Genomic DNA, 23,764 nt, shown 5'->3' on the forward strand with positions numbered 1-23,764 from the left:
GTGAAGCAGAGCAGTGAGAGATGTGAAAAAATTCTTGGTAACTTGCATCTCTAGGCCAGGTGGTTTGGGTGGGGTGATTAGACACTGTATGCTAATAAATCTCTTGTATGGTTGTGCTTGGGGTTTTGCCAATATTTTTCACACTTTTTTTTCACTGAAAATGAATAATTCTTAGCAAGTTGGAAGAGAGGGAGACTTGCATGGGGCTAGCTGCATCCAGGAGAGAATATCTAACTTAGTCATGGTGACATAACCCCAGATTTTGCATCAGCCCTCAAAACTTTTGATAGATCATTGTTGAATTTGGGCAAAACCATTGTTTTCCTCTGATACATAAATTTACTGAAAATTAAACAGCAAGGTAGTTTTATGGAGCTGTTTCCCATTAAAGCAATTGCTGAAAATTAGAATTATACGCACCTTGGGGAGAGGATAACATGAGCCCTCTTCTCCCATTGACATAACTTTTCCTGGGCTAAGATCTGCAGGGGATTAATTCTGGCCACACAGTCAATGCTTACACAGTTGTGCAGAACTACTCTCCCAATGTGAGCATCTCTGTTAAAAGCATTTATTGTGTGCGTGTGACAAACTGACCCATAAAACATCCTGAACCTTGCAGGCAGCAACAATTAGCCGATACTCGCTGCTTGGAATCGCCAGCTTCCAGAACGGTAGCTTGGGAGACAGGAAGTGAAGTGGTATTGTTGAATACTGTACAGCGAGGAGGCAGCTGACGGCCAGGCATTAGGGATGCTTTGCCATGCTGCTGTAGTTAAGCCTGTCACCCGCTCGTTATAAAGCACCCTTCTTTTATTGTCAGGGCAGTAGGAACTCAGCCCTGTTGGGAAAACCAGTTGTGGGTTGCGACTGATGCTGTTGGAGTACAGGAAATTTCTATTTCCCAGGTGTGCTTGAGCTCTGGGGATTTTCATCACCTGGAGGGCATTAGGCTGAAATACACATTTCATAGTGTATTTGTATTTCAGGTTTCAGTCATGTAAATGGTCATAATTCCTTGAGTGCCTGGAGGTTATAGCCAGTCTTTATTAGGAGTCTTCCTGCAGGTTTTGCCATTTTTTCCATTAGCTTCCATTACCTTTTTCACTGCCCCAAGTTGCTCTTATCTTCATATTTTCACACTTGTCTTGGTTGTAGCCCCATATTGTGTCTCCATGTGATACGCTATACTTTATTCTTGTCTAATCAAGTTACGCATATTAAGTTCATATAATTTTTCTTAAAAAGTTCCATTTTGATATCTAGCTTCCCCCTCTGTCCAGAAGCTTTGGTCTACCTACCTGGTTGGGATGTCAGTGTTGGTTCATTGGGGTGTGGAAGGGAATAAAGGAACTTTTGTAGTAACAGATAATTGATTTTTTTTTAAATTTAGTACGTGTCTGTGTGTGTCATGAGAACTCTTTTTATCCTGCTGTTGCCAATTCTGGCAAGACTTGTCAGACCTAGGAACTGGGGCTGCAGCTAAGAATTTGTTTTCATTATTTTTTCAGATCTATTTCAGCCTTCAGGGCTGCAGAGAAAACCTTGGGAACTCTGCATTTGCAAGCACCAGGGAACAAACTTACAAGTCCTTAAATCCTAGGATTTTTCACTGCTTGTTATTACTTTCTTTAGGAGGAGGGAGGAAGAAATATGAGTGGGAAGAGGGTCTATCTTTGTCTTCCTCTGTGTTGCATTCTAAGCTTGTAATTTCTGTCCAGCTCTGCATCTTCTGCTTCCTTAGATTCTTTTGCTACCAGACTAGGTAAATTGGATTGCAGTTGTTCAAGACAAATTTCATAATTACCGGTTCTTAAAATACTGTGTTTGCTTTGTCATGTCTGGACATTCCAAATATAGCTTGTTTGGCATTGTCCCTGATTGTTGGGCTGTTGTTTCATTTCTGTGATTATATCAACCACAGTCAAAATCCTGAGCTCCCATCATATCAGATAAGAGACTGCCCTAAAATTTTTCTCATGCGTTAAAAATGCACACATTTTCAAATACTAATCCTCAGTTTCCAAAGACATCTTCAAAAGTCATCTCTAATCCCTTTGCTAATAATACGTGGCTGGACTGATGCATGCAAATGGATGGCTGGAGCCAATTCTAGCTATATATACAACCCTTAGTGTTTCCATTTTCTGCTCTGTAACCTCTCTGCTCCTTTCTCCTCAGAAAAGGGAAGGGGAATTTTGTGGACTACCCTCGTAGAAGTTGTACTTGGGCAATGTAAATGGAAGTGAGAAGCCAATTGTATGTTGCCGGACCCTAAGCTGAAATGGCTTTCTGATTCATAGGGTGGCCTGGGCACTCAGATGACAAGTGCCTCAGCTGCAGTTGTCAGTGTCCTGCTGGGAAAGGAGGACCCATCCAAATCTTTGGGAGCTGCACCATTTTTCTAAATCCTATGGGAAGCTGCTCTCTGGAGCCTTGCTGCGCTGTCTGCCAGGCTTCAAATTAATGTGGTTCTTGTGGTTGAAAGCCTGTGCAGCAAGGAAGATGTGGTAATAATTCCTTTTCTACAGAGTAATTTATAATGGCAAAACAATTTTAAATACTCAGTAACTAGCTTGGTTACTTAAGAATTTTAATCACGAAATTATTATGGTTTTTCTTTGTATTACCCTTGCTAGGGTTGTTAGTGACTTAAATTGTGTTTGAAAGAACTTTTCTACTAAACCTTTCTCTTGTAGCAGATTCAGAAAATAAATAACACATTCTGTAAGCACAGCTGAGGAAGATTGCAAACTATCTAGGGATTAAATTGCACAATAAAATATATGAAAGATAAAGGTTAATGCCAGCAACATCACTTAATGTCTTTTATTACATAATCAAAGCAGTGTAACAGTGCCTGTTACTATCTTTTTTTTCCATACATAAAGGATCTTGAAACTAGAAAGGATTTTTGCATGAAAAGCAATTGCTGTTGGGAGGAGCTGTGTGGGGGGAAGGGGGCTCATTTACAGACATAATCAAAACTAATGGGAAATGCTGGGTGGGGGAGGATGCAGGTGAAGAGGAAAATATAAGCTGTCAGTGCTGTGACCACAGGAAGAGGCTGGACCCCCAGACTGGGGACTGGGTGGGCTGGATGTTACTGGGCTGCCTTCCCAGTGATGTGGACTGGCACTTCGTCAAAGCCTATCCAAACTGCTTCTCAAGCTTTCTTCCTCTCTTCCAGCATCCTGCAAATAGCCAGAAGCTTCAGCAAAATTCGTAAAGGCCTATTGTTATTCTTCAAAGGATTGAAAATTGGTCTTTCTCCTTTCTTTTACCTGAAAATGAGGGGCAAATGAGGAATTGAGTGGGAAGACATGAAAATGTTCAACGGGTCAAATGATTTATCTGACCACATGAGCATTAAACCGAAGTGGGAAAGAGCTGTCATAAAATCTGTGTGTTGTCTGTTTGTAAGTATGTATCAGTTAAAACTGCATTCTGCTATTTATTTATAAAATATGGAAATTACAGGGTAGCAACTTAAGTTTCCAAACTTTCGGCCTTTAAATGTGAGCACATGTTGGAATAAATCTTTTGTTCATGCAGGCAGAGGTTATATCTTGAAAACGTGCTCTGTACAGTCTTTTCTTAAAAGTACATTGCACAGTTCACACCTTTGTATGTAACAGCTGAGATTTCCTGTACAGAGGGCATTAGTACTTGAGAAGATAGAAACAGATAATGAGTATAGACGCCTATACTCATTGTCTCCATAACAAATAGCTTTTTTCACACCCTAGTTTTGTATGAGAGGAGGAAAAGCTTTGGCTTGTTTTTACAGTATTTGGGGTTTTAACTTTAATAGTACCCCAGATGTGCTTGTTGTATATGTTCCTTTAAATGTGCTTTGTGTATCAGCAACATCACACTTTTTGCTTATTTTTTTTAATCTCAAATGTTGACAATTGCAGTATGTAATTATGCTGGGTATGGCTGGGGTAGAGTTAATTTTCTTCACAGTACCTAGTAAGGGGCTGTGTTTTGGATTTGTGCTGGAAACAGTGTTGATAATTCATGGACGTTTTCATTACTTCTGAGCAGCTCACACAGAACCAAGGCCCTTTCTGCTCCCCACCCACCCACCAGCGAGCAGGCTGGGGGGGCATGAGAAGCTGGGAGGGGACACAGCCGGGACAGCTGACCCCGCCTGACCAAAGGGATATTCCGTACCATATGGTGTCACGCTCAGCAAATAAAAACTGGTGGGAGAAGAAGGAAGAGAGGGTTTTCAGAGTTTTGGCATTTGGCTTCCCGAGTAACCGTTATGAGTGCTGGAGCCCTGCTGTCCTGGGGATGGCTGAGCACCTGCCTGCCCATGGGAAGTGGTGAATGAATTCCTTGCTTTGCTTTGCTTGCATGCATGGCGTTTGCTTCACTTATTAACAACCCACAGGTTTTGTCATTTCCACTCTTTGACTCTGTCCCCTGTCCCACCGGGGCAGGGGTGAGCAAGCGGCTGTGTGGGGTTTAGCTGCCAGCTGGGGTTAAACCACAGCAGTATTTATGCCAATAGTGCAGAGACATGTTTGCTTGATTAGTCACCTCGGCCTAAATTCAGCCACTAGAGCTTACAGCATCCAGCTGAAGTCCAGCCTCAAGAACCTAGATTCCCTCTGCAGCTTGCAAAGAGACACAAATGCCTTTGTCATGTGCTTTAGATCTTAAGTTACCCCATCTCTCTCCCTTAGCTTCAGAAGGAATTTAACTCTAAAATTACCTGGGGTGAACGTGGGCCTGGGCATTTGTACGTGACAGGTTTGGAAGTGCTGACCCTCCAAATAGAGACGCTGACTTGAACCCGGCACTAAACCCAGTCCTGCCCTGCCCTTCTCTGCCCACACCACTGGGACTCCCAAAGCCCATCTTGCTGGTACGACCTCACAGAGTTCGTGACCTCCTTATTGGTGTTTGATGACCACTGAACATATGATAATACTGATTCCCCTTCAAGTTGAGTTACTTCTTTGCCTCTTGGAAATGGGTTTAAAATTTAGCAGCCCAGCAAAGAGGGACAGAATCAGGGTTTTGTAACGTGGCCAGCTGAAGTTCCCCCTGCCTCTTCTTTTTGAAGATTGCTGTTCTGAATATGAAAGTCAAAGGCTGATCTTGATCTTCTAGCAGTTGTTCTCCTTTGTTGTTCATAGGCTTTTAAATGTGTACCTAAATATAGTATATGCCAGAGGAGAGAGTTCATGTTGCTATGAGAACCTTAACCTCAGCGTTTACTAAGGTTTTGTGTTTATATGTAGGGGGGGGAAACAATGATCAAATAACTCAGAGTTGTTTTTCTTTTGTAAAGAAATGCTATCTGATGCCTTGTATATAAGTGGTCCTATCTGCAATGTATTGCTGTTACTGCTGTTGTTTTTTCTGAAGAGCTTTTTTCTTGTATGAGGTGAGCAACAGAGGAGGCAAAAAGAGCCATAGGGTTAACCTACATATTTATTTTATTGCAGCACTTGAAATTCCCATGTCTTACAAAGCTGTGTTAATGGAGCTGGGCAAGTAATTGGGAACTGGCTGGTGTTCCAGTGTGTAGATGTGGTTGACCAGGTTGCTTGCCTGTCAGGTGTGCAGAGAGCATGCTTAGAGGCTTTTCTTTATCAAACGTTTGCTAGTTTAGGAAGCAAAACCTTTTTTGTTACCTCTTCACCTAGGCAAATGGCAGTTCAAGGGTAACCTGCATGCAGAGCTTGAGTCTTCAGCAGCTTTGAGTTGGACTGATCCTAACTGAAAGCTTCCCCATTCCTCTAGTGACTCTGACTCTGCTCTTGTGAGCCCATGAGCTTTGTGTATAGAAAGCTTTTGGAAGAACGATCTCGTCAAAACAGGGTTTCAGAAAACAGCAAGTACCTGCCTGCTACGTAGGCGCTGTTTGCAATAAATTGCTCCTGCTTGCACAAGGTACATGTGTTTCAGTTGAGTTTTCTTTCTGTGTACCTCACTGATGGTACAGTTCTCATGTCTTGAACAATCTTGAGTGAAATCAGGGGATGAAAGTCAAAACTTGCTGGACTGATTTTCAGTTTGTGCAGCTCTTGGTAATGACTCTTCAGTGTATTTTAATGGCTTTCTGTGATGTCTCTGATCTTCATCTCCTATAAAGGGCAACTCTTGAAGAACTAGTGTACTGGAACTTTTTATGTATTAGATTTCAGTCAGAGGGCCTTCTGATAACTAGTACTCTCTCCTTCTACTTAGTTTGAAGTCATAATCCAGGAAAACAAAGGTTGGTTTGCAGTGATACAAATTACACTGTGATTAATTTCAGGCTGTAGAGTACAAATCTGGATCCATTTGATGCTGAAGATTTTCAGCATAACATCATTTAAAAGCATGAATTTGAATGGTAATTTTGTATAGTCATAGAGGAGTTTTTTCAGAAAAAGGAAAAAAATAGCACAAATAGAAAAGTGGAGAAGTAATGTGAACATGACACAACTAGGGTTCTTTTTGTCCTCATTCCTAATAATGTTTGCCTTACTTGATGCACACAAAATACTGCAGTGAAGTTGAGGAACTGAGGCTGGAAGATGAAACAGCCATGAGGGTACTCAAGATACGCGACCCATTATATGAAACCACTGAACTGATGAATATTAATGTGCTTTTAAATTTTTAATTTTTAAGTCTTTCTGCCTTTCAAAAAAGAAAAAAAAAACTAAGAGGAAAAAAAACACCAAAAAGAAAGCTTGGGGGAAGAATCCTTCCCAGAACAATGGTGCAGTCTGTTATCTGCTCCTTTGCACTGTAAAGCACTGAATGTTCAGCCAATATAGTGCTCTGGTTGGCTTAGCATTCTTAACCTTAATTTTGAATAGAAGGTGCCTTGTGCTGCTGACGTAATTAGGGCCTTTTGTAAATCACTGTTGCAGGCAGTCTGCTGTTGCATTTCACTGCATTTCTCCAGCGATGCAGGGCAAAAGTGTCTAACTTTCTGAACCTCTCTTCAGGCTAAGTCTTTTTATTATTGGAGTATTTTATTCAGAATGAACTCTGCTTCATTTTCCTTTGTAGATAATAAGCCCCAAATTAATTTTGCAAATGAAGCAGTGTTTTTGGTGGGAGAAGTTTGAATAGGGAGCCTTTAATATCGTGAAGTAGGAGATGATGATTTGGGGAAAAAAAAAAATGAAATGTGAAAGGATTGGATTTGACCAATTGGCTTTAAGTTTAGTTCCCTCTGTGATACAGTATTATCTGCCTCTTTTGTCCCAGGAGCTGTCAGAAAGTTTGAGCTGAATCTTTGTCATCGAGCTGGTTTCGTATTTGCGGTTGTACATCGTGCTCTACAGTGTTGTGTGGGGGCATAAAATCCCCTTACCTTTCATGTAAGCCTCTGGGGACCATCGCACTCCTGCCTCCGCAGAGGCACGGGTTTTCATCTCACTTCTGCCTCTCCTACCCTCTCTGGCATGGTTCAGCTCAGGCCATGACATCCCCTCCTGATGCAGTCTTTTATATCCATGATGTCAGTGGCGACACGAGGCCTTGCGCTGTCCTTGATATCAAACACAGCACTATTAATAGTCAGTGAAGTTAACTTGTTTCTGCCTTCACGCTGCCCACCCACTGCACTCCAGGCCCCGGGCTGTCAAAAGCATCGATAAAACCATCCCGGCAGATGAGCGTATGTGCCTAAGGTGGCTCCTGTGCTGTGGGAGTAGCGGGGTTCTGCCCACAGGGCCTGGCCAGGGGAGCAGGGAACGCGGTGTGCCATCTTCCCGCAGAGCGGCACGCAGAGCCGCAGCCATCCTGTGTTCTGCACCTGCCTTGAGGTGCCGTTGTAGTTTGGGGTGGCTGGCATCGGCTCATACTCTGGGCAAGGAGCGGGGGGTGGGACACATACCTGCGGTCCCTTCGCTATATAGCGAGGGAGCGTCGCATGCATGAGTGTAGAAGAAGCTGCAGCGTTCTTCCAGTGGCCATGCTCCATCAATTCTTTATGTGCCTAGGGGCAGGGAAAAGCATGGTGATTGTCTTACAGCTCTGTCCTACCTGCAAGGGCTTGAGAGGCACCCGCAGCAGAACGGCTTTCCCCCTCTTCTGCGACTTGGCAGAGGCAAGGGTCAGGCGCAGCCTGTGCTACATCGCTGCCTTGTTCCCAGAAAAACCGCAGGGAAGGAAAAGGTTTCATGTGCCGCAGGTGTTGTAGAAGTGCGGGTTGCGCTGGCGTGGCTGGCGCAGGCTGCCCTGCGGGGGCTGGGGCAGGGCGCAGGGCTGCGCCGCCCGGTGCTCCTGCGTGAGCGGGTGATGTCACCGGGATGGTTCCCGAGGCAGGAAGCCCATCCCAGAGAGTTTAGCTTCAATACAGAAAGCGGAGTTCGGTGCACCAAGAGCGCGCCGAAAGTAGGAAGGAATTCTTTCACCACCCCTCTTTGGCTGTGTCGCTCCTTCCTAATCTTTTGCGATAAAAAGTAGAAGGAAAAAAAAATTGTGAGCGGGTGTTACCCCCTCCCCGTTCATTCCCCACTAAACGCGAAACAAACAAACCAGCAGCTTTGTGTCGTGCCGAGCGCTGCCCCGCCGGTGTGCCTGCACGGCCGGAGCGGGAGCGCGGGAGCTGCGCTGCCCTGTTGCGGGCGGGTGCGATCGCTGCGGGCGGGTGCGCGGGGCGCTGCCGCCGTCCCGCGGGCGCTGGCGGGGGGTGCGCTGCCACGGGTGGTGGTGACGGGGCGCGGACTTGCCCGCAGGACAAAAAGCGGAGGCACCCCCACCCCCCGGTGTGTGCGAGCACGCCTGCGGCTCGGCGAAGCGCTGGCAGGAGCGGGAGCGCGGCTGCAGCGCTGTGCGGCACGCATACCTTCCCCGGGGCTACAGCAACCGGGATTCCCCCTGCTCTCCCCCGGAGCCGACTTCTGAAAGAGCTGGCTCATCCCCGCTGTCAGATGGAGCCGTTTCCTGAACGCGCGGCTTTGAGTCACTTGGGCTAGATGAGGCTTTAACTCCTCCCTCGCCGGGCTTCGGTTAGTACGTAGCCGGGGGAGCGGGGGGAGGGAGGCGGCGGCCGGCGGGCTCCGGCCGTGCGGTGCCGCCGCCCCCTCGCCCCGGCCCGCCGCGCCCGGCCGCGGAGCAGCGCGTCCCGCGCCCGTCGGGCCCGAGCGGAGCCGGCGGCGGGGCGGGAGCGGCGGCGGCGAAGTTCAAGTGCTTAAGTTGCAGCGGATGACATCAGCGCGGGCGGGCCGGGCCGCGGGCGGGCTCGGCGCCGGGCACCACGCGTGCCTCCGCCGCCCGGGCTGCGGCTCCCCCCGCCCGCCAACTTCGGCGCTGCCGGAGGGGTCTCAGACGCCCGTGGGTGGTCATAAAAACAAATTTCCTTTGTAATTTCTTTTTTTTGGGGGGGGGGTGGGGGGGGCGGGAATAATTTGGAAGTCTGATAGTGTGTGGGAAATGATTACATCAGTCGGAGGGAGGGCTAGGATTGGTCTACACCGTGTGGTTTGATTCACTACCGCAAAGATTGCGTGTAACCCTTTGAGTGGAGCTCTGGCAGAGTTGTTTCCCTCCCCAGAAACAGTCCCCATAGCAGGGGCTACGTGACAGGTACGGTACCGCCACCCGCGGACACCGCCGGCACCCCGGGCGCCCAGCCGCAGGCTACAAAGGGTCGGTGGAGGCAGAGAACAAACTCTCTCAAGAGGCAATCTCTATTTAAAATGCCATCTTGTTCTTCCGACTGCTGCCTTTTACGTGCCGTTGAGGTAAGATTTTTCCGTATCAAATTACCCCCCAGTTTTTTTGTTAGATTTGCCTGCTCTTGCTGGGATGCGGAGCATTTTAAACACGGAGTTGATGTAAATCTTGGACCCGCACGTTCACCCAGAGAAATAATTTTGCAGCAAGTGTCTCTCGCTTGAGCAGAACAATGCAAAGAGGAAAGCATCTGTATAATTCAGGAGGTGGGGAGAAGGTTCCTGACTTGTTCTCTCATCTCCATTAATATTTAGGATGTGCAGCGTATGCATGTTCGGTTTTGAACTACTTTCGAGCTCGGATCAAAAGAGAAGTCGGGGCAGGGAGAGAAATGCGTGGACTGTGCTAGCTAATTGATCCGCCGGTGAAGTGCAAGTGGGACTTCCCTGAGTGAAACAATCAAAAGTTAGTGGGGAACAAGAGAGCCATTTTTAATCTTCAGGGTCTTGGCCTGCTCCTCTGTAAATGTTCGGAGGCCTCCGATGGGATCGTAGAGAAAATTCTGTGCGTTTGACTGGATGTAATTTCTCTCGCCCACTGTTGCTGAAGTACTCTCTCGATACTGTTTCATGTTTGCTTACCTTACACAGCTTTATACAGAACCTGCTGTCTCACTTTTTCTGTGTATGTGGTCATATTAACCCTGCAGAATCTTTGTTCAGTGCAGGGAGGTGTTGGGGAGGGGGGAGGGGAAATAGGGCAAGAAGGCATCAAGAGAAAGTGTTATTAAGTGAATCATCCATGTCATTTGTCCTGGCTGCCAAGGTGCTTGGAACCCTCACACCAAGAGGATGCTTTTCACGGTAGCTGTGTGGTTTGCCCGTGTTCGGAGCTGTTGATCTGTAAGTGTACCCTTTATGTTGCAGGATGTAAAAGTCTTTAGTGAAGATGGAACAAGCAAAGTGGTCGAGATTCTAGCAGACATGACAGCCAGGGACCTCTGTCAGCTGCTCGTTTACAAAAGTCATTGTGTGGATGATAACAGCTGGACTCTAGTGGAGCATCACCCTCACCTAGGATTAGGTAGGGAATGGTCAAAGGGGTGGCATGGTTACCTGGGAACATAAAATATGTGTGATTCCTGTTAATGTGCTTCCAGCCGGAACGTTTTCTTTCCACTGCTTTTATTTGTACAATCAGCTGAAGTCACATACATGCTTTTTTTGTATTACAATTTGATGTGTTAAGCGTTTAAGCCATTTTAAGTCCTTCTCTTACTTCCCATCCTTTGGGGTTTTATTATAAAAAAGAAAAATAATTGTCTAATCTTCACGCTAGCGCTCTGTTGCTACCTTGCTGTGTCTGAAGCTATTGCAAATAAACAGCTTAGGCAAATTAAGCTTGATCCTTAGAGTACCAGTCCTGTGAAACAGCTCAGCTCATCACCAGCTGGGAGACCTGGGTGGACAGACTCAGCTTTGCATACCTACAGTAATGCTTATGAAAGCTAGACATGCTGAGGTGGGGGAGGGGGTTGGGTAAACTTGACTTCAGGCAGGGAAAAAATGGTGGCAGCACCTGCAAATCCAGGGGCAATTTCTGGACCAGCAGTGGCATCTGCTCTCCAGGCAGCAGCTCCTCCACCTGATTGAAATTAAGGTGTCATGGTTACAGTTTCAAGAAGGCACAAGAGAAAGAACTGTGGGGAATTAAATAACACTGTGAATTGGTTTAATTACAGTACCTGAAAGGATCTCATGTTATTCAGTCTTGCTTTTCCTGTTATTTTGTGGCACTGATTAGTTGCTGATTATGTGCAGCTTGCAACTGCATATTGCTCAGATAACACTAACTATAATTGTACGTAGCATACAATAGCGCTTTAGAAAGTGTAGCATTTGGAGTATTAGTCGATACACTTCACAAGGAATTTTTTTCTAGAAAATAGAGGAAGACAAATCATAAGCTGTGATCACCAGCACTGGAATTGTGAATGCTATCTGTAGCTAACAGAGGTTTTCTATGTCTAAAAATGTAATTCAGAACCCTTACAAATAAAAAAAGGAAAAGAATTGCTGGAGAGGTGACACCCTAAACCAATACTGTTTAACGCAGATAAATTCACTGCTCTACAGAACAGCACTCAAGAAAAAAAACCCACCAACCATATGATATCCTGCTTATTTAATTGTTTTATTGGGTGTCTCTCCTAATATAGAAATGTCTGAAAAAATGAACATGAAACACTCATTTGTCTGTGTCTGTGATACACTTGCAGTTCTGAGCACTTAGGCCGAGGTGAAGAATTAAGGTATAAATTACAGAATCTTTATCTCTGTAGCTTAATATGCCACATGTGCGCTTCTAGAAACCTTTACAAATTTTCAGTTTTATCAATGCTCATTAAACTACCAGGCTCTCTTTTTTTCTATATTCTCTTTCCCATCATTGCTGATTACCAAGGTATTGTGTAAACAGAAGCCTTCTCCTTTGTAACCAACATCCTTCTCCTGCCAGATTCATTCAATGATGCCACAATTCAGTGTTTGTGACATCACAATAGCTTCCATGGTGACTAATTGTGCTGTCAAACTCTGGTGTGTGACATCTCTGAATGAATCGGGCAGGAGGCTGATTAGGAAATCAAAAGCTTCTGTTTACACACAAATAACTTGGTAATTAACAATGATGGGAAAAGAGCAAGATACTTACCGGGCTGCATTTATATACGTGGGGACCTGCTTGCCTTGGACCTCTGTTTCACAGTGAAGCACAAAGTGGGGCCCTGGCTGTCCCAGAGAAACTGGGTGTGCGGGTTGGGGCTTCAGCAGCCACCGAACTTCGTTCCACAGGGACTGCTCCAGGGCTGTCCTCCTTAGGCCATGAAGCAGATTTGTGTGAAAAGTAGTGCAGCCTTTGAGGGTGTAAAGTGAACAAAGGAGAAAGCATCAGAATAGATGTAACGATACAGAATTCACATCCTTGCAGGGATGAAGACAGAAAAGGGAGTAGAAGTGTTCTTTTAACGGGAGACAGCAGCATCCAGTTTCTTGTATTTGGAGACCAAAGTATACACTGTGACATAATACAGTTTAAATGCCAACTTTCATCTGTCCACCCAGCTTTGGTTGCAAGTTGAATTTTTTGTTATACGGCTGCTTCTTTCTAGCTTCTCACTAGTTTAAATGTTTCCCTGTATTTCAGAGACTGTCAGTTCAAGGTATTAATCTGTCTTCACCTTAGATGAAGTTATTATCAGGTGTCTGATGTTCCATATTTCTCCCCCTAGAAATAAGATTGCTAGTATAAGTATGAAACAACAGTGAAGAGATACTTAGCAGTGTGGAAAGAAATACAGTTTAAGAGCAGTGAGAATTGTGTTTCCAGAAGATGTTATTTCTTACTCAAGACATCCTTGCTGACTTGATGCCATAGGTGTTAATCTTGAAGCCCACCAAAAGAGGCGAGTTCGTTCATTAAGTTCACTATCTTTTTTTTCCCCCACTAGTCTTGCCTAATACCGCTTTCCAAAAGAGCTCAGTTTGCAGAACCAGTTCATCTTTATACTATTGGGCAGACTGAGGACAAGAGCAAAGTTTTGAAGCCAGCTGCATATTGTCACTGTGGTGATCTTTTAGGTCCCAGTTTTTAAGAAACCTTCACCTCACTGTACTGCTTACTTTGCACGCATAGCCAATTGTATTCCAAATAACACGTGTGCTTCCAAATAACTTCAGACAGCTTTTGGATGGCACAGAGTATTTGTGTTCACTGGAGGCAGTGGTGTGGCAATTTACCATCAGACTTGCTTAGATTTGACATGTGGAAATGGTTCCTGCTGCATTGCACCGCTAGTGTATAAAACACTTTATGGTCAAGACTTAAGCAGTCTGTAAAACTCAGATTGGTCCCATTATTTCATTTGCATCTAGCAATACAGCTAACCTGTTCATCAAATGTGGCATTCTCCCTATGTGCTACTCCATGCTTAACTATCATCAATTTAGGACTGGGACTGAGGTATCTCTATTGGGCATTAACAGAAATAATGATGAAGACAGACGGTCATGACAGTATGTGTCTGGACACTGAAAGAATCTCGACCTACAAACCTCATTTTTCCAGCTCCAGAATTGACTGTACATCTTACTTAATATAGTTGAAGTAGGAAAGAAAAGTAGTAGGGCTCTGAAATATATGTAGGGTTAGAAAGAAGAACTGCTGCATAGTTTTGTACGTAGATTTTCTTGCTTACATGTGCATTGAATTTTATTTGTCTTAATCTGATCGAATTAAAAGTGAAGCAGTTAAACACAGCACTTGCTAAATTACAAAAACAGGGAAGGCTGTGTCACACTTTGGTCCACATGTCATTTGTAGTAATTCTCTAATTGGGAATTTTGGGCCATGCCTGTGAGTTGCTCGTGGTAGAATCTAGTTCCTTTTCCCATCTGGTATAATTTCTGCAGTTCTGTAGAAGTTCAGATAATAATACAGGGCAATTTGGGGGTGGAGGGGGCAGGGGGAAGAAATGAAAAGAAAGTCTGTTCTTCTAGGAAGTGTGTAGAGGAGACTGAGTTGAGCCTATCAGATAAACTAAAAGGAGGCATTTCTAGTCACTTCAGCAGCGATGCCACTTGAAGACAGACAGACCTATTGAACTTAATAGACAGACAACTGTGCTTCTAGTATTGTAGTGGGAAGCTCAAAGCAGGGCTGAGGTTGAATTGCTGGTGTGTCAAGTGGCAGTTCATCCCATTTCTACAAACCAAGTGCAGATTACCAAGGACCTCCCAAGTGTACAACTTCTGTGAAGTAGTAGCAAACTGACCAGGTCTAGCTTCCTTTTTACATGCAGGTGCTATGAAATGCCGTATCTTTTCTTCAGGATGGCTTTCACCATCAAAATGAAAATGTAAACATTAAATCAACACGAGTATCCCCACAGAATCTCAAAAAGGTCTCGAATTAGCAAAGAAATGCATCTAGGTCTGTTGCCTAAAACATCTTACGAAACAGTTACCGGGTGTATTTACACAAACTAACAGTCAGAATGCAAACCAAATTGACAAATGTTCATCTATACTGTGTTCCCGCAGGACAGAGTGAACAGGACATGGCTTGTCCCTGCCCTTAAGTGAGCAATCTTCAGTGTGTTAGGACACTGAGGACCACAACTTTGTGCAGAGACATAAGGAGGCAGTAACGAGGTCTTTCAGGGTTCGTACTGTGATGAAGATTCATTCCAACATAATTAAATGTTTTCTGAAGGAAGCATAATTTAAAAAAAAAAACAACCAGAAAGGCCCTTCACCCTCATAGGCCCATCATCTTCATCACAGTGTGGAGGAGATTTGACTTAACTGGTTGCCTAAAACCAGGACAGCAGCAATAGATCAGTGATGATACCTGAAACTTCACCTGTGAAACCCCTAGATAAAACAGAGGTGTAGGTGATGAATGCTCAGGTGGTGCAAAATGTCCTTAATTAACTGCTACCAACAGCAGTGTGGCTGCATACCTTAGTTGAAGAACTACCCTTTAAAAGTGTTGTTACGACTAGTGTACTAAGACTAAGAAAGCGGCTCTTTCTTTGAGAGCAGCCCAGTATGGAACATCTTCAGCGTTAACCCCTTGAAACAAAACCTGTGGCAAGGCAGGACATTGCAAGCACACGGTAAATGTTGAAGTCATCAGTGAGCTGGTGATGGCTGACGATCTAAATGCAGGTGAAGAAGACAGTAGGACCATTCAGAGATAGGTTATGTTTTCAATCAAAGAATTTACATTAATCTGCTAAGAATAATCCAACTGACATTCAGGTGCTTGCTGCTTTTTGAGATGCCAGTGACTGCTTGCTTTCTGTCCTGAAAACACCCCAAGAGAACCTGGGCAGCAGTCTGACATTTCTAACCGTGGGAGTGTAAGGATGCAGGAACACAGAGTGGGGTAGGGACTCTCCAAACTTCTTTGACCAGGAAGTCACACGCATTTTGGATAGAGCTTTGCGGAAGTTATTTTTTGTTTGACCTCATTTTTATATTTGCTGTTATATAAGGGATGAAAGTACTGACTACTAATATTTTTGAAAAATACCTAAATATTCTCTCAGAAACTTGTGAAGATTTGCCAAGATAATGAGTTCATTAAGTAGTGCCGCACTTAACCCAGTTGCCTTCTTTAGAGTTAATGCTTTCGGTGAATTGGATTTGTTAAAGCTATCTGTGTGTGCTTTGATGTGCCATTCTTTTGACCAGAGAAGTGGTGGTTATGGGGAGTTACCTTGTAACCAAATCTACAGCAGAAAATTACCCTGTTATGTGTACAAAACATTCGTCTCTGTCAGTATTCCTGTAAAGTAGATCCTGTGACCTCTTTCATAATAAACCCCATTGTCTAGCATCTACAATAAAGGCCTGAAGTTCACCTTGAAATGAACTGGGTTTATAGAGTGTGATCAAATAGGACACTGTATTTCTGTGATAGTTCAAGACCTAACGGTGGCCTTTCTACAGCTTTTTTCCCCTTAAAACTTTCTACCTTGCCAGTTCCACAGCATACAGCTAGCACCAAAAGGAGAGGTTTGTGTGTATGATTTAAGCTGCTGCACACCAAAATATCTTGTTCCCTTTCTCAGAAGTCTGTGCTAATGAAGCCCTGATGTAAGAAATCTGTGAAGAGCACTGTCATGTAATGTTAAACTTTGTAATACTTAACACCCTAGTACATTTAAATGCCTCATGGCAGTATGGTTTGAAAACTGCAGTATGTTTTGCTAACTTCTTAAAATGTAGTGGAATTACGCTGGGTTGTTTTACTGCTGTTCTTTGGAAGTTGGTCTTGCTGTTTCTGCTGGTTGGCTGTGTGTTAACGTCATCTTCTTTTTCCACAGAGAGGTGCTTGGAAGATCATGAGCTCATAGTTCAAGTCGAGTCCACAATGGGAAGTGAAAGTAAATTTTTGTTCAGGAAGAATTACGCAAAATACGAATTTTTCAAAAATCCCATGGTGAGTCTTATTATTATTTAGTTGCTTACATGACAGAGAGGGGGATGGATTGCGATAACATTGCTGGGTGCTGTTATCTCTTTAAACATTATTTAAAAAAGCAACTGACTAGGAGAGTTCTTTCCAGTGAAATTTTAATCAATGTTTAAATTCCTTGTACTTTCCTCCCAGCCTAAAAACCTCAAGTGCTTTCAAGTTACCAAATACACTTGCTTCAAAATGGTGATTGTTAGAGAGTGACCATGACAGGGAAATTGTTTTTCTTACACAAACAAACATCAGAAGTGTAATTTACTCATTATCTTCAAAGTCACTTGATTTGAAGCAAATTGATCACATAGCGTGCAGTATCCAAACATTTTAACTTCTGACAATAATAATTAAAAAACCCAAACCTCTGGTGTTGCACTTACTACATACAAAGTATTTCCAGTTTATCATTATGTGTGTTAAACAGTGCCTCACCTATGGCTGTGTTTTACTTGTGTGCTCTGCCTTCTTTACTGATCATAGTAACTTACCCTCTCTAATGTCCTCATGTATATCTACGCTTGAAAAGCATTGTATGTCATAGCTATACTTATTCCTGGATTTGTATGATCTTTTGATCTGTTTGCAGTGTAACTGCTTATTTGGGGATGTTTTTTTCACATTTTATCTAAGCAAGTAGGAACAGGCTGTTTACATGAACCAGTGTCAGTTTCTGTGACCCATCTAGACAGCTGAAGAAGGATAATCCAGAGGTGGTTTAGGTGAGAACAGATTTTGGGTCAGTCAGGCATTTGTGGTGCCAGAAGAAAAAAGATTAATGAGGTCACATGAAAACTGATCGCTGAAGTTACTGTGGATGATAAATTCATTTCTTTCCTCATAGAAGCTAATGCACAGTTGCTGCATCCTCGCATGTGTGCTTGCACGTACATTTGTCATCTGCTAGTGCTTGTTTCAGAGGCTGTGCCTCGACTTACTGTATGAAACATTTCTGTACCCAGAGTGTTTGTAATCTTGATCTTCCCATCTGATAGCCTATGAACATCTGAGTGTTGTACAGAAATTTTGGTATCATAGGAGCTAGTACATTGGTTTCATGTAGCATACTTTAATTAATAACAGAGCATGGGAGTAAAACCAAGAATGCTTGGCATTCAGTCCCAGGCTCCTGCAATCAGAGAATAAATCATTCTTTTGGTGTAAGAATACGAAGGCTCCCTATCCGTTGCATTAGCTGTTGCCATATGGCACTGTTTCTATTCAAGAGAGGCTGGTAAATGTTAGCTTTCAGAATTCGTTGTGCAGCGTACCTGGTAGAAGAGTGATTCCTCTTCAGCCCTTGTCTTTATGCCCTAAAACCTGAAATTTACATTGCCTGAAGAGTGACAAGTGTTCTAAACTGGAAATGTTTTGGTTGTGATTCATCTTGTTATAATCAGTCATTGTTTTATTTCAGACATTTCTGCATGTCTTCATGCTTCAAATAATGTTTAAAAACTTCAAAAGTGACTTAATGTAATCTCTGCGTGTAGTAAATTCAATGTACTGAATTATGCAGGCATTTTAAAACACGGCAAATGAAAAGGGGAACTGGAGGAATAAATCTGAAGTCAAGTCATCAAGTGTCAGTGAGAAAACTGTCTGACCTTTGCCATGCAAAGATTCGGTATGAATGAGATATTGTACTGGATGCCTGGCATCGAAAAGCTCTGTAGAAGCACCTGTTTGTGTGTGAAACAATATTTACTTCTGTGTTTGTGGGGTGGTGGAAAGGAGGTAGATGTCTGCTTTGAGATTATTAAAATCTAGCAGTGAAGCAGGGCATGCAACACAGAGCCTAGTTATTGCACATGTCCTTGTTCAGTTTTTAGTGTTTCATTTCATGGAATGTATGCTGACCTATCCATATAAGAATAAACACTGGGCTCTGTTATGTTCGCCTGAAAAACAAATATATAGGGCTAGATTTTGCAAAAGGCTTTTCTCTTGAGAGACTGAATCGTTTCAAGCCCTGAGCATAACCTGGCTGTTGAACAACAAAATGAAAGCATCAACAGTCACACATGAGCTCTTTCTCATAATTCGGGTCTGCAAATGGTACTTTGTTTGGAGCCTTCTGAGGGACTGAGCAGGTTTTAGGGTCACACAGATACAGCACTGAAGAACTGTATTGTGGATTGAAAGAGTGCTGTCAAAGATAAAGGTGTACATACTGGAGATCCTGCAGCATCCTTGCTGAGTTTTCTTTTAATGTATTTGCATCTGGCTTACTCCTGTAAGGGTAGAGAAAACTTGTTATTCCTCCTGTTCTGCATCTTCCATGTGGCAAGTGGAGTTACAGGGAGTTTGTTCACTGAACAGCCTTTCTGGATGGAGAGGGAAGCCCAGAAATTTCGTGGCAGAAATATGCAGTAAGCAAGGACTCACTGTGCACCCAACCTGCAGGACCATTCATCCTGTCCTTTCCTAGAAAGTAGAGGCTGTTAAGAGGTCCCTGAAAGCTCTCAGTAGAAGAGGAAGCAATGGGAAAATGCACTTATGAAATATTGTGTATCAGATACTTTAAAAATCCACATTCTGTCTGCATGGGCGTCTGATGAGCAGAAGGAAGGCAACAACTGCACTTGAAAGCCCTAGCATTACTTTCTGTGTCATGGGGTACCCAAACTAATTAAAGAGTGATAGTTTAAAAAAATTAATTACTGGAAGAAAATTTCACTTGCCCAATGTAAGAGTGCTTAAATATAATGTGACTTGCAATTGTCTTCTCTTTTTGTGTTTAGAATTTCTTTCCAGAGCAAATGGTTGCCTGGTGCCAGCAAACAAATGGCAGTATCCCACAGTCACAACTTTTGCAGGTACTGTACATTATCTGTATGGACAAAAAGGGTTTTTGAGCTGGAGGGGAGAGGTTGAGAGGAAGGAAGGGAGAATTCAAAGGTCTGGAAATAGCTGGTTGGAGAAAGACCAGTATAATGAATTAGCATATGGGACTAATGTTGAAAATACCTGGCAAAGATCTTACCCAGTGGCACTGAGGTGTAAGTTATAAGCACAATGTATTCATAGCTATGTTCATACATATTTGTTCCATTAATACTCATCTCACTCTGTGGGTACCTGGTTGGCCACCTAATGTTCCTAAAATGGTCTCAGCAGATACATTTCTAGAAAAACAAATATACCTTATAAAAAGCAAAACAGAAGCACTCCTTTATACTCCACGTCATAGCATAGAAGAAAGTGTAAAAATGCATGTGTACATTAGAAAATGGGTTTGAGATGGTGAGAGGTTTTGCGTTTGCTTTTTACATCCCGTGTTTGTGCCTGGCAAGAATTAACAGTAAGGATAAACTTCTCCAAGGTTCAGCCAACTAGCTGCTCTTTTATATAGAAAAATAATTCCCTAAGAAGTAAGCGCAAGTAGTTACAGAAAATTATATGTAGTATTTGCAAAGTAATCCCATTTAAAGCTCTCCAAGTTAAATTACAGGGGTGTGTACCTTACGCATATGTGTTGGTAGAGCTATGTAATCTGCGTGGCAGTGGCACGTACATCGAGTTTATACTGAAGTTTTGATGTTGCTGTACAGTTTCTTGCTTGCTCATGAAGGAACTGTGGTGGTAGCACAGTTTGTTGGCCTCCAAGGGTGGTGCTGAAGAGTGGGCTACCTCTCTGATCAGTAATTCATTCGCTTAAACCTCTCAATTTAAGAACTCCCATGTGAGCCCTGTAGTCTTTTTCACTTTAGTTGTTTTCTCAAATGGGGGACAGTCAACTCACAAGGCCAAATTAAAACGGTTTATTAAAAGAGTGCTGTATTAAGAAGTAAGACCATGATGCCTGGAAGACAGTACCACGAATAACAGGCCAGTTATAAAGCAGAAGGCACAAATGTATCAAGAAAGTCTACATAAAAATAGCTGATTTTAGCTTGATTTCTGTCATTTTGCATGTTTGCAAACATGCACTGACTCTCCTTTTAAATAAAACAAGTTTGCACTGACTTTTGAACCAGTGCACTCATTTTGTCTTGTGACAGTTTCAAAATCCATTAAATACTGGCTCCAGGTTCACTGAGAAGAATTTAAAATGTTAACATCCACTCTCAGCTGGGAAATGAAACCAAACCAATTTCTGGAATTAAAAATGAAAGTCAGCATGCAATGAGGCTGCAATCAGGAACCAAACCTCTCACGAACAGGCATTGCCACAGACTGGTAGGAACAGAGGTGTTCACACCTTGGACCCTTTTTCCTGCCATGTAAGTGGAGAATTGAGTTTGCTTGTTAATACAACCAGCAGGACTCCCTAAAAGAGAAGGATGTTCTTGAAGATGGAAGAGTTTCAAACCTAGGGTAACTCAAGCAGTAGGGGAAGGAAAACCTTACAAGCTTGTGAGATACAAGAGTTTGCTTCTGGGAAGGCTCAGTTAGGTACGATCCTGGAGAAGCACTAAGTCACAGGGGTTAATGGCATGAGAGAGTGGAGGAAAGAGGATGGGTACATTCTCCTTGGTTTGTTGTTTAACCATAAAAAACAATCTTCCTTAAGGCATTTATATTAAATACCCCTTTCCTTTTAAAAAACATACAACCGTTTTTCATCATTTCAATGACGGTTGCTGTTTTTTGAAGGTAAGCTTCCTGCGGTCTAGTAGTCATTATGTGTGTTGCATCTGCGGCAACCACAAACATGAGCAAGTGCGCTGTTTTTAATTACACACGAAATAGGAAATAATACTAAGTTTTATCATCTCACAGTGCCATATACTGCCTTAAGAGCTAGTATTTTTAGTCTTTTAACAGTAGCATGAAAAACAGCGGGATCTGTTTGGCCTAATGTCAGCCTGGCTCAGATATGCAAAAACCCTTGCATTGTAGTTTACTTTTGGTTTATCTAGCTGGATGGAGAGAGTACGTTCTCCTCTTGGTCTTTTCCTTTCACAGTTGAGAAGTGGATTCGTAACAAAAATAGCAAGAAAATTGACTGTTAGGTGAGATGGGGAAGGAAGACTTGAAAAAAAAATTAGGTTTTAACACAACTAAGAATTCTGACACAGGACACTGATTTTTGGTGGTGTTTCCTGTGGGCATTGTCCACCAAATAACACCAAAACACAACTTTCAAGAATTGCAGAGGCTTCTAGGCCAACTAGGTTTATGCATTTATCTTCCTATTATTCAGTTTATTAGTTCAGCGTTAACTTACTGAGCGAGCCCTCTGTCATTTAAAAATCTGGCCCATTGTAAAAAGTGAGCAATCCTTCAATTCCCTAACCATTGTTAATACTTCTTTCCTTTGATGTATCGCAAATCAAATGATTCCATATGTGTTCCCTCTAGTTATGTCAAGAACTTAAGTATTTCTGGATCTTGAAGTCTAATATAATTGCTGACACTTATTTGACTGCTCTGTGTTTCACTCTGAATTAAATACTCTGCCATACCTCTTGTCTTGGGACAGGTACCTGTGCTATGTAAGACTTCAGTGTGGGAAATCCTGAAACAGGCGGTTCCCATTCTAAAACTTCAGGATAAAATTGCAGGTTTTGGCTAATGTTTCCAAGTTAGACTAGTTGCAAAAATGGTTGTGACAATATATTATTTTAAGAATTAATAAGCTTGCTTTGTGTCCCTTCTGGCCAGGTGCAAGAAGGATAGGGATACAGCGAAAACGTTAGCCTTTTGGAGATTGAAGTATTGACACAGAGAACAGGAAAGTGGCAGTGGCAGGAGTTAGCTAGGTAGACATAAAGGGAGGAGCAGGAATATCCATTTTAGTTGTAGATCAGTTTAAATATGTAGGCCAGTTCAAGCATAATGTGAAACTGTCCCAAGTCAGTGAAGTGATTTGCCATTTGCTTTTCTGTTCTGCACATACAGTGACAATTTTAGGATCCATCCATAGGGCATAATCCTCATTTACATTTTCCTCTCCAACAGAACTTTTTAAACTCCAGTAGCTGCCCTGAAATTCAAGGTTTCTTGCATGTGAAAGAGCTGGGTAGGAAATCATGGAAGAAATTGTATGTGTGTTTGAGAAGATCAGGACTTTATTGTTCTACAAAAGGAACTTCAAAGGTAAGATTAAAAAAGAAGTTGCACAGTACTAGCATGTGAAAGCATTTTCTGCTTTTACAGTGGGTATTTTTTGCTAGTTTTTAAATATCTGCACATAGTGCTTTTTTTATCACATAGAAAAGGATAAGCAAGCCATGATCAAATGACAATCAAGCCCTAGGCTCTCAATGCATGAAAATAGCTATATGGCATTGTTACATAATGAAACCAAACTAGCCAGGCAAGATCGTTGTGGCTACTAAGTCGTGCTAACAAGGTTAGCAAGAGAAATCATGCTCTCCAAGCATGTTTCATGAATTTAGTTTAAACGATACCTTAAACAATATTTCATGTTATCTAACTTTCAGGTTTCTCTGGAGCAATGTAATAGGCTATGCCATTTTTAATGGGATGTGTTTGAATAAATATTTTCTCAGCTTCTTGTATAAAGCAACTTCTGCTAGTAGGCTGACACTTAAAAGGTGACATGCCTGCCCACTTCAGGCTGCCCGAGAGAGGATCACAGTGTTGATACCCTGCCCTCTGTCGGAGGTTGGTCTTGAGAGACTGCAAAGCTTGCAGCAAGATCTTCCAAAATCTTTACACTTACCTACAATAAAACGCGGTATTTCCCCAGGAGCCAAGACATTTGCAGTTGTTGGCGGACCTAGAAGACAGCAATATCTTCTCATTGATAGCAGGCAAGAAGTTGTACAATGCACCTGCAGAGTATGGATTTTGTATAAAGGTAATTCTTCTCATTAAGTTCTTCCAAATTGCAAGATGGTGTTGGTAGCTCAGAGTCGTCACCCCCTTCCTCTACCAGCCATCAGCTAAATGGGATTAGCATGTAAAACTCTGCAAGCGTTTCTGTCACGAGGACTTGATCTCATGGACGTCTTTCATTTGGCAGGCATGTCCTGTGAATCTTGCCATCATTTTATGTGACACTTTTAACACTTTATCTGGTGCTCCTTTGGCTTGGGAAATTTCTGTGCAAGATCAGTTCTGTGCTGAAGCGTGGTGTGCCTGTGAGGCGGCCTTGATTCACCTCACAGAT

At 42.9% G+C, this 23,764-nt stretch overlaps 1 protein-coding gene and 1 long non-coding RNA gene across 5 annotated transcripts in view; one reads left to right on the forward strand and one right to left on the reverse strand.

Moving 5' to 3' along the window:
• Positions 1–23,764, forward strand: part of GRB10 (growth factor receptor bound protein 10) — a 147,660-nt gene that overhangs the window by 113,050 nt on the left and 10,846 nt on the right. For all 4 annotated transcript variants that reach the window (XM_055705757.1, XM_055705755.1, XM_055705756.1 and 1 more), the window contains exons 6-10: positions 10,569–10,725; positions 16,535–16,650; positions 19,425–19,499; positions 22,588–22,725; positions 23,342–23,452. In XM_055705757.1, the coding sequence (XP_055561732.1) occupies positions 10,569–10,725; positions 16,535–16,650; positions 19,425–19,499; positions 22,588–22,725; positions 23,342–23,452 (597 nt within the window). The remainder of the gene's footprint in view (positions 1–10,568; positions 10,726–16,534; positions 16,651–19,424; positions 19,500–22,587; positions 22,726–23,341; positions 23,453–23,764) is intronic.
• Positions 5,434–9,557, reverse strand: LOC114014534 (uncharacterized). Its single transcript, XR_003558066.2, has 2 exons — positions 8,813–9,557; positions 5,434–8,411 (listed from the first exon to the last, which is right to left on the reverse strand). It is a non-coding gene; the product is annotated as an uncharacterized LOC114014534 (long non-coding RNA).

The sequence above is a fragment of the Falco cherrug genome, chromosome 3, assembly GCF_023634085.1.
Source record: "Falco cherrug isolate bFalChe1 chromosome 3, bFalChe1.pri, whole genome shotgun sequence".
Lineage (NCBI taxonomy): Eukaryota > Metazoa > Chordata > Aves > Falconiformes > Falconidae > Falco > Falco cherrug.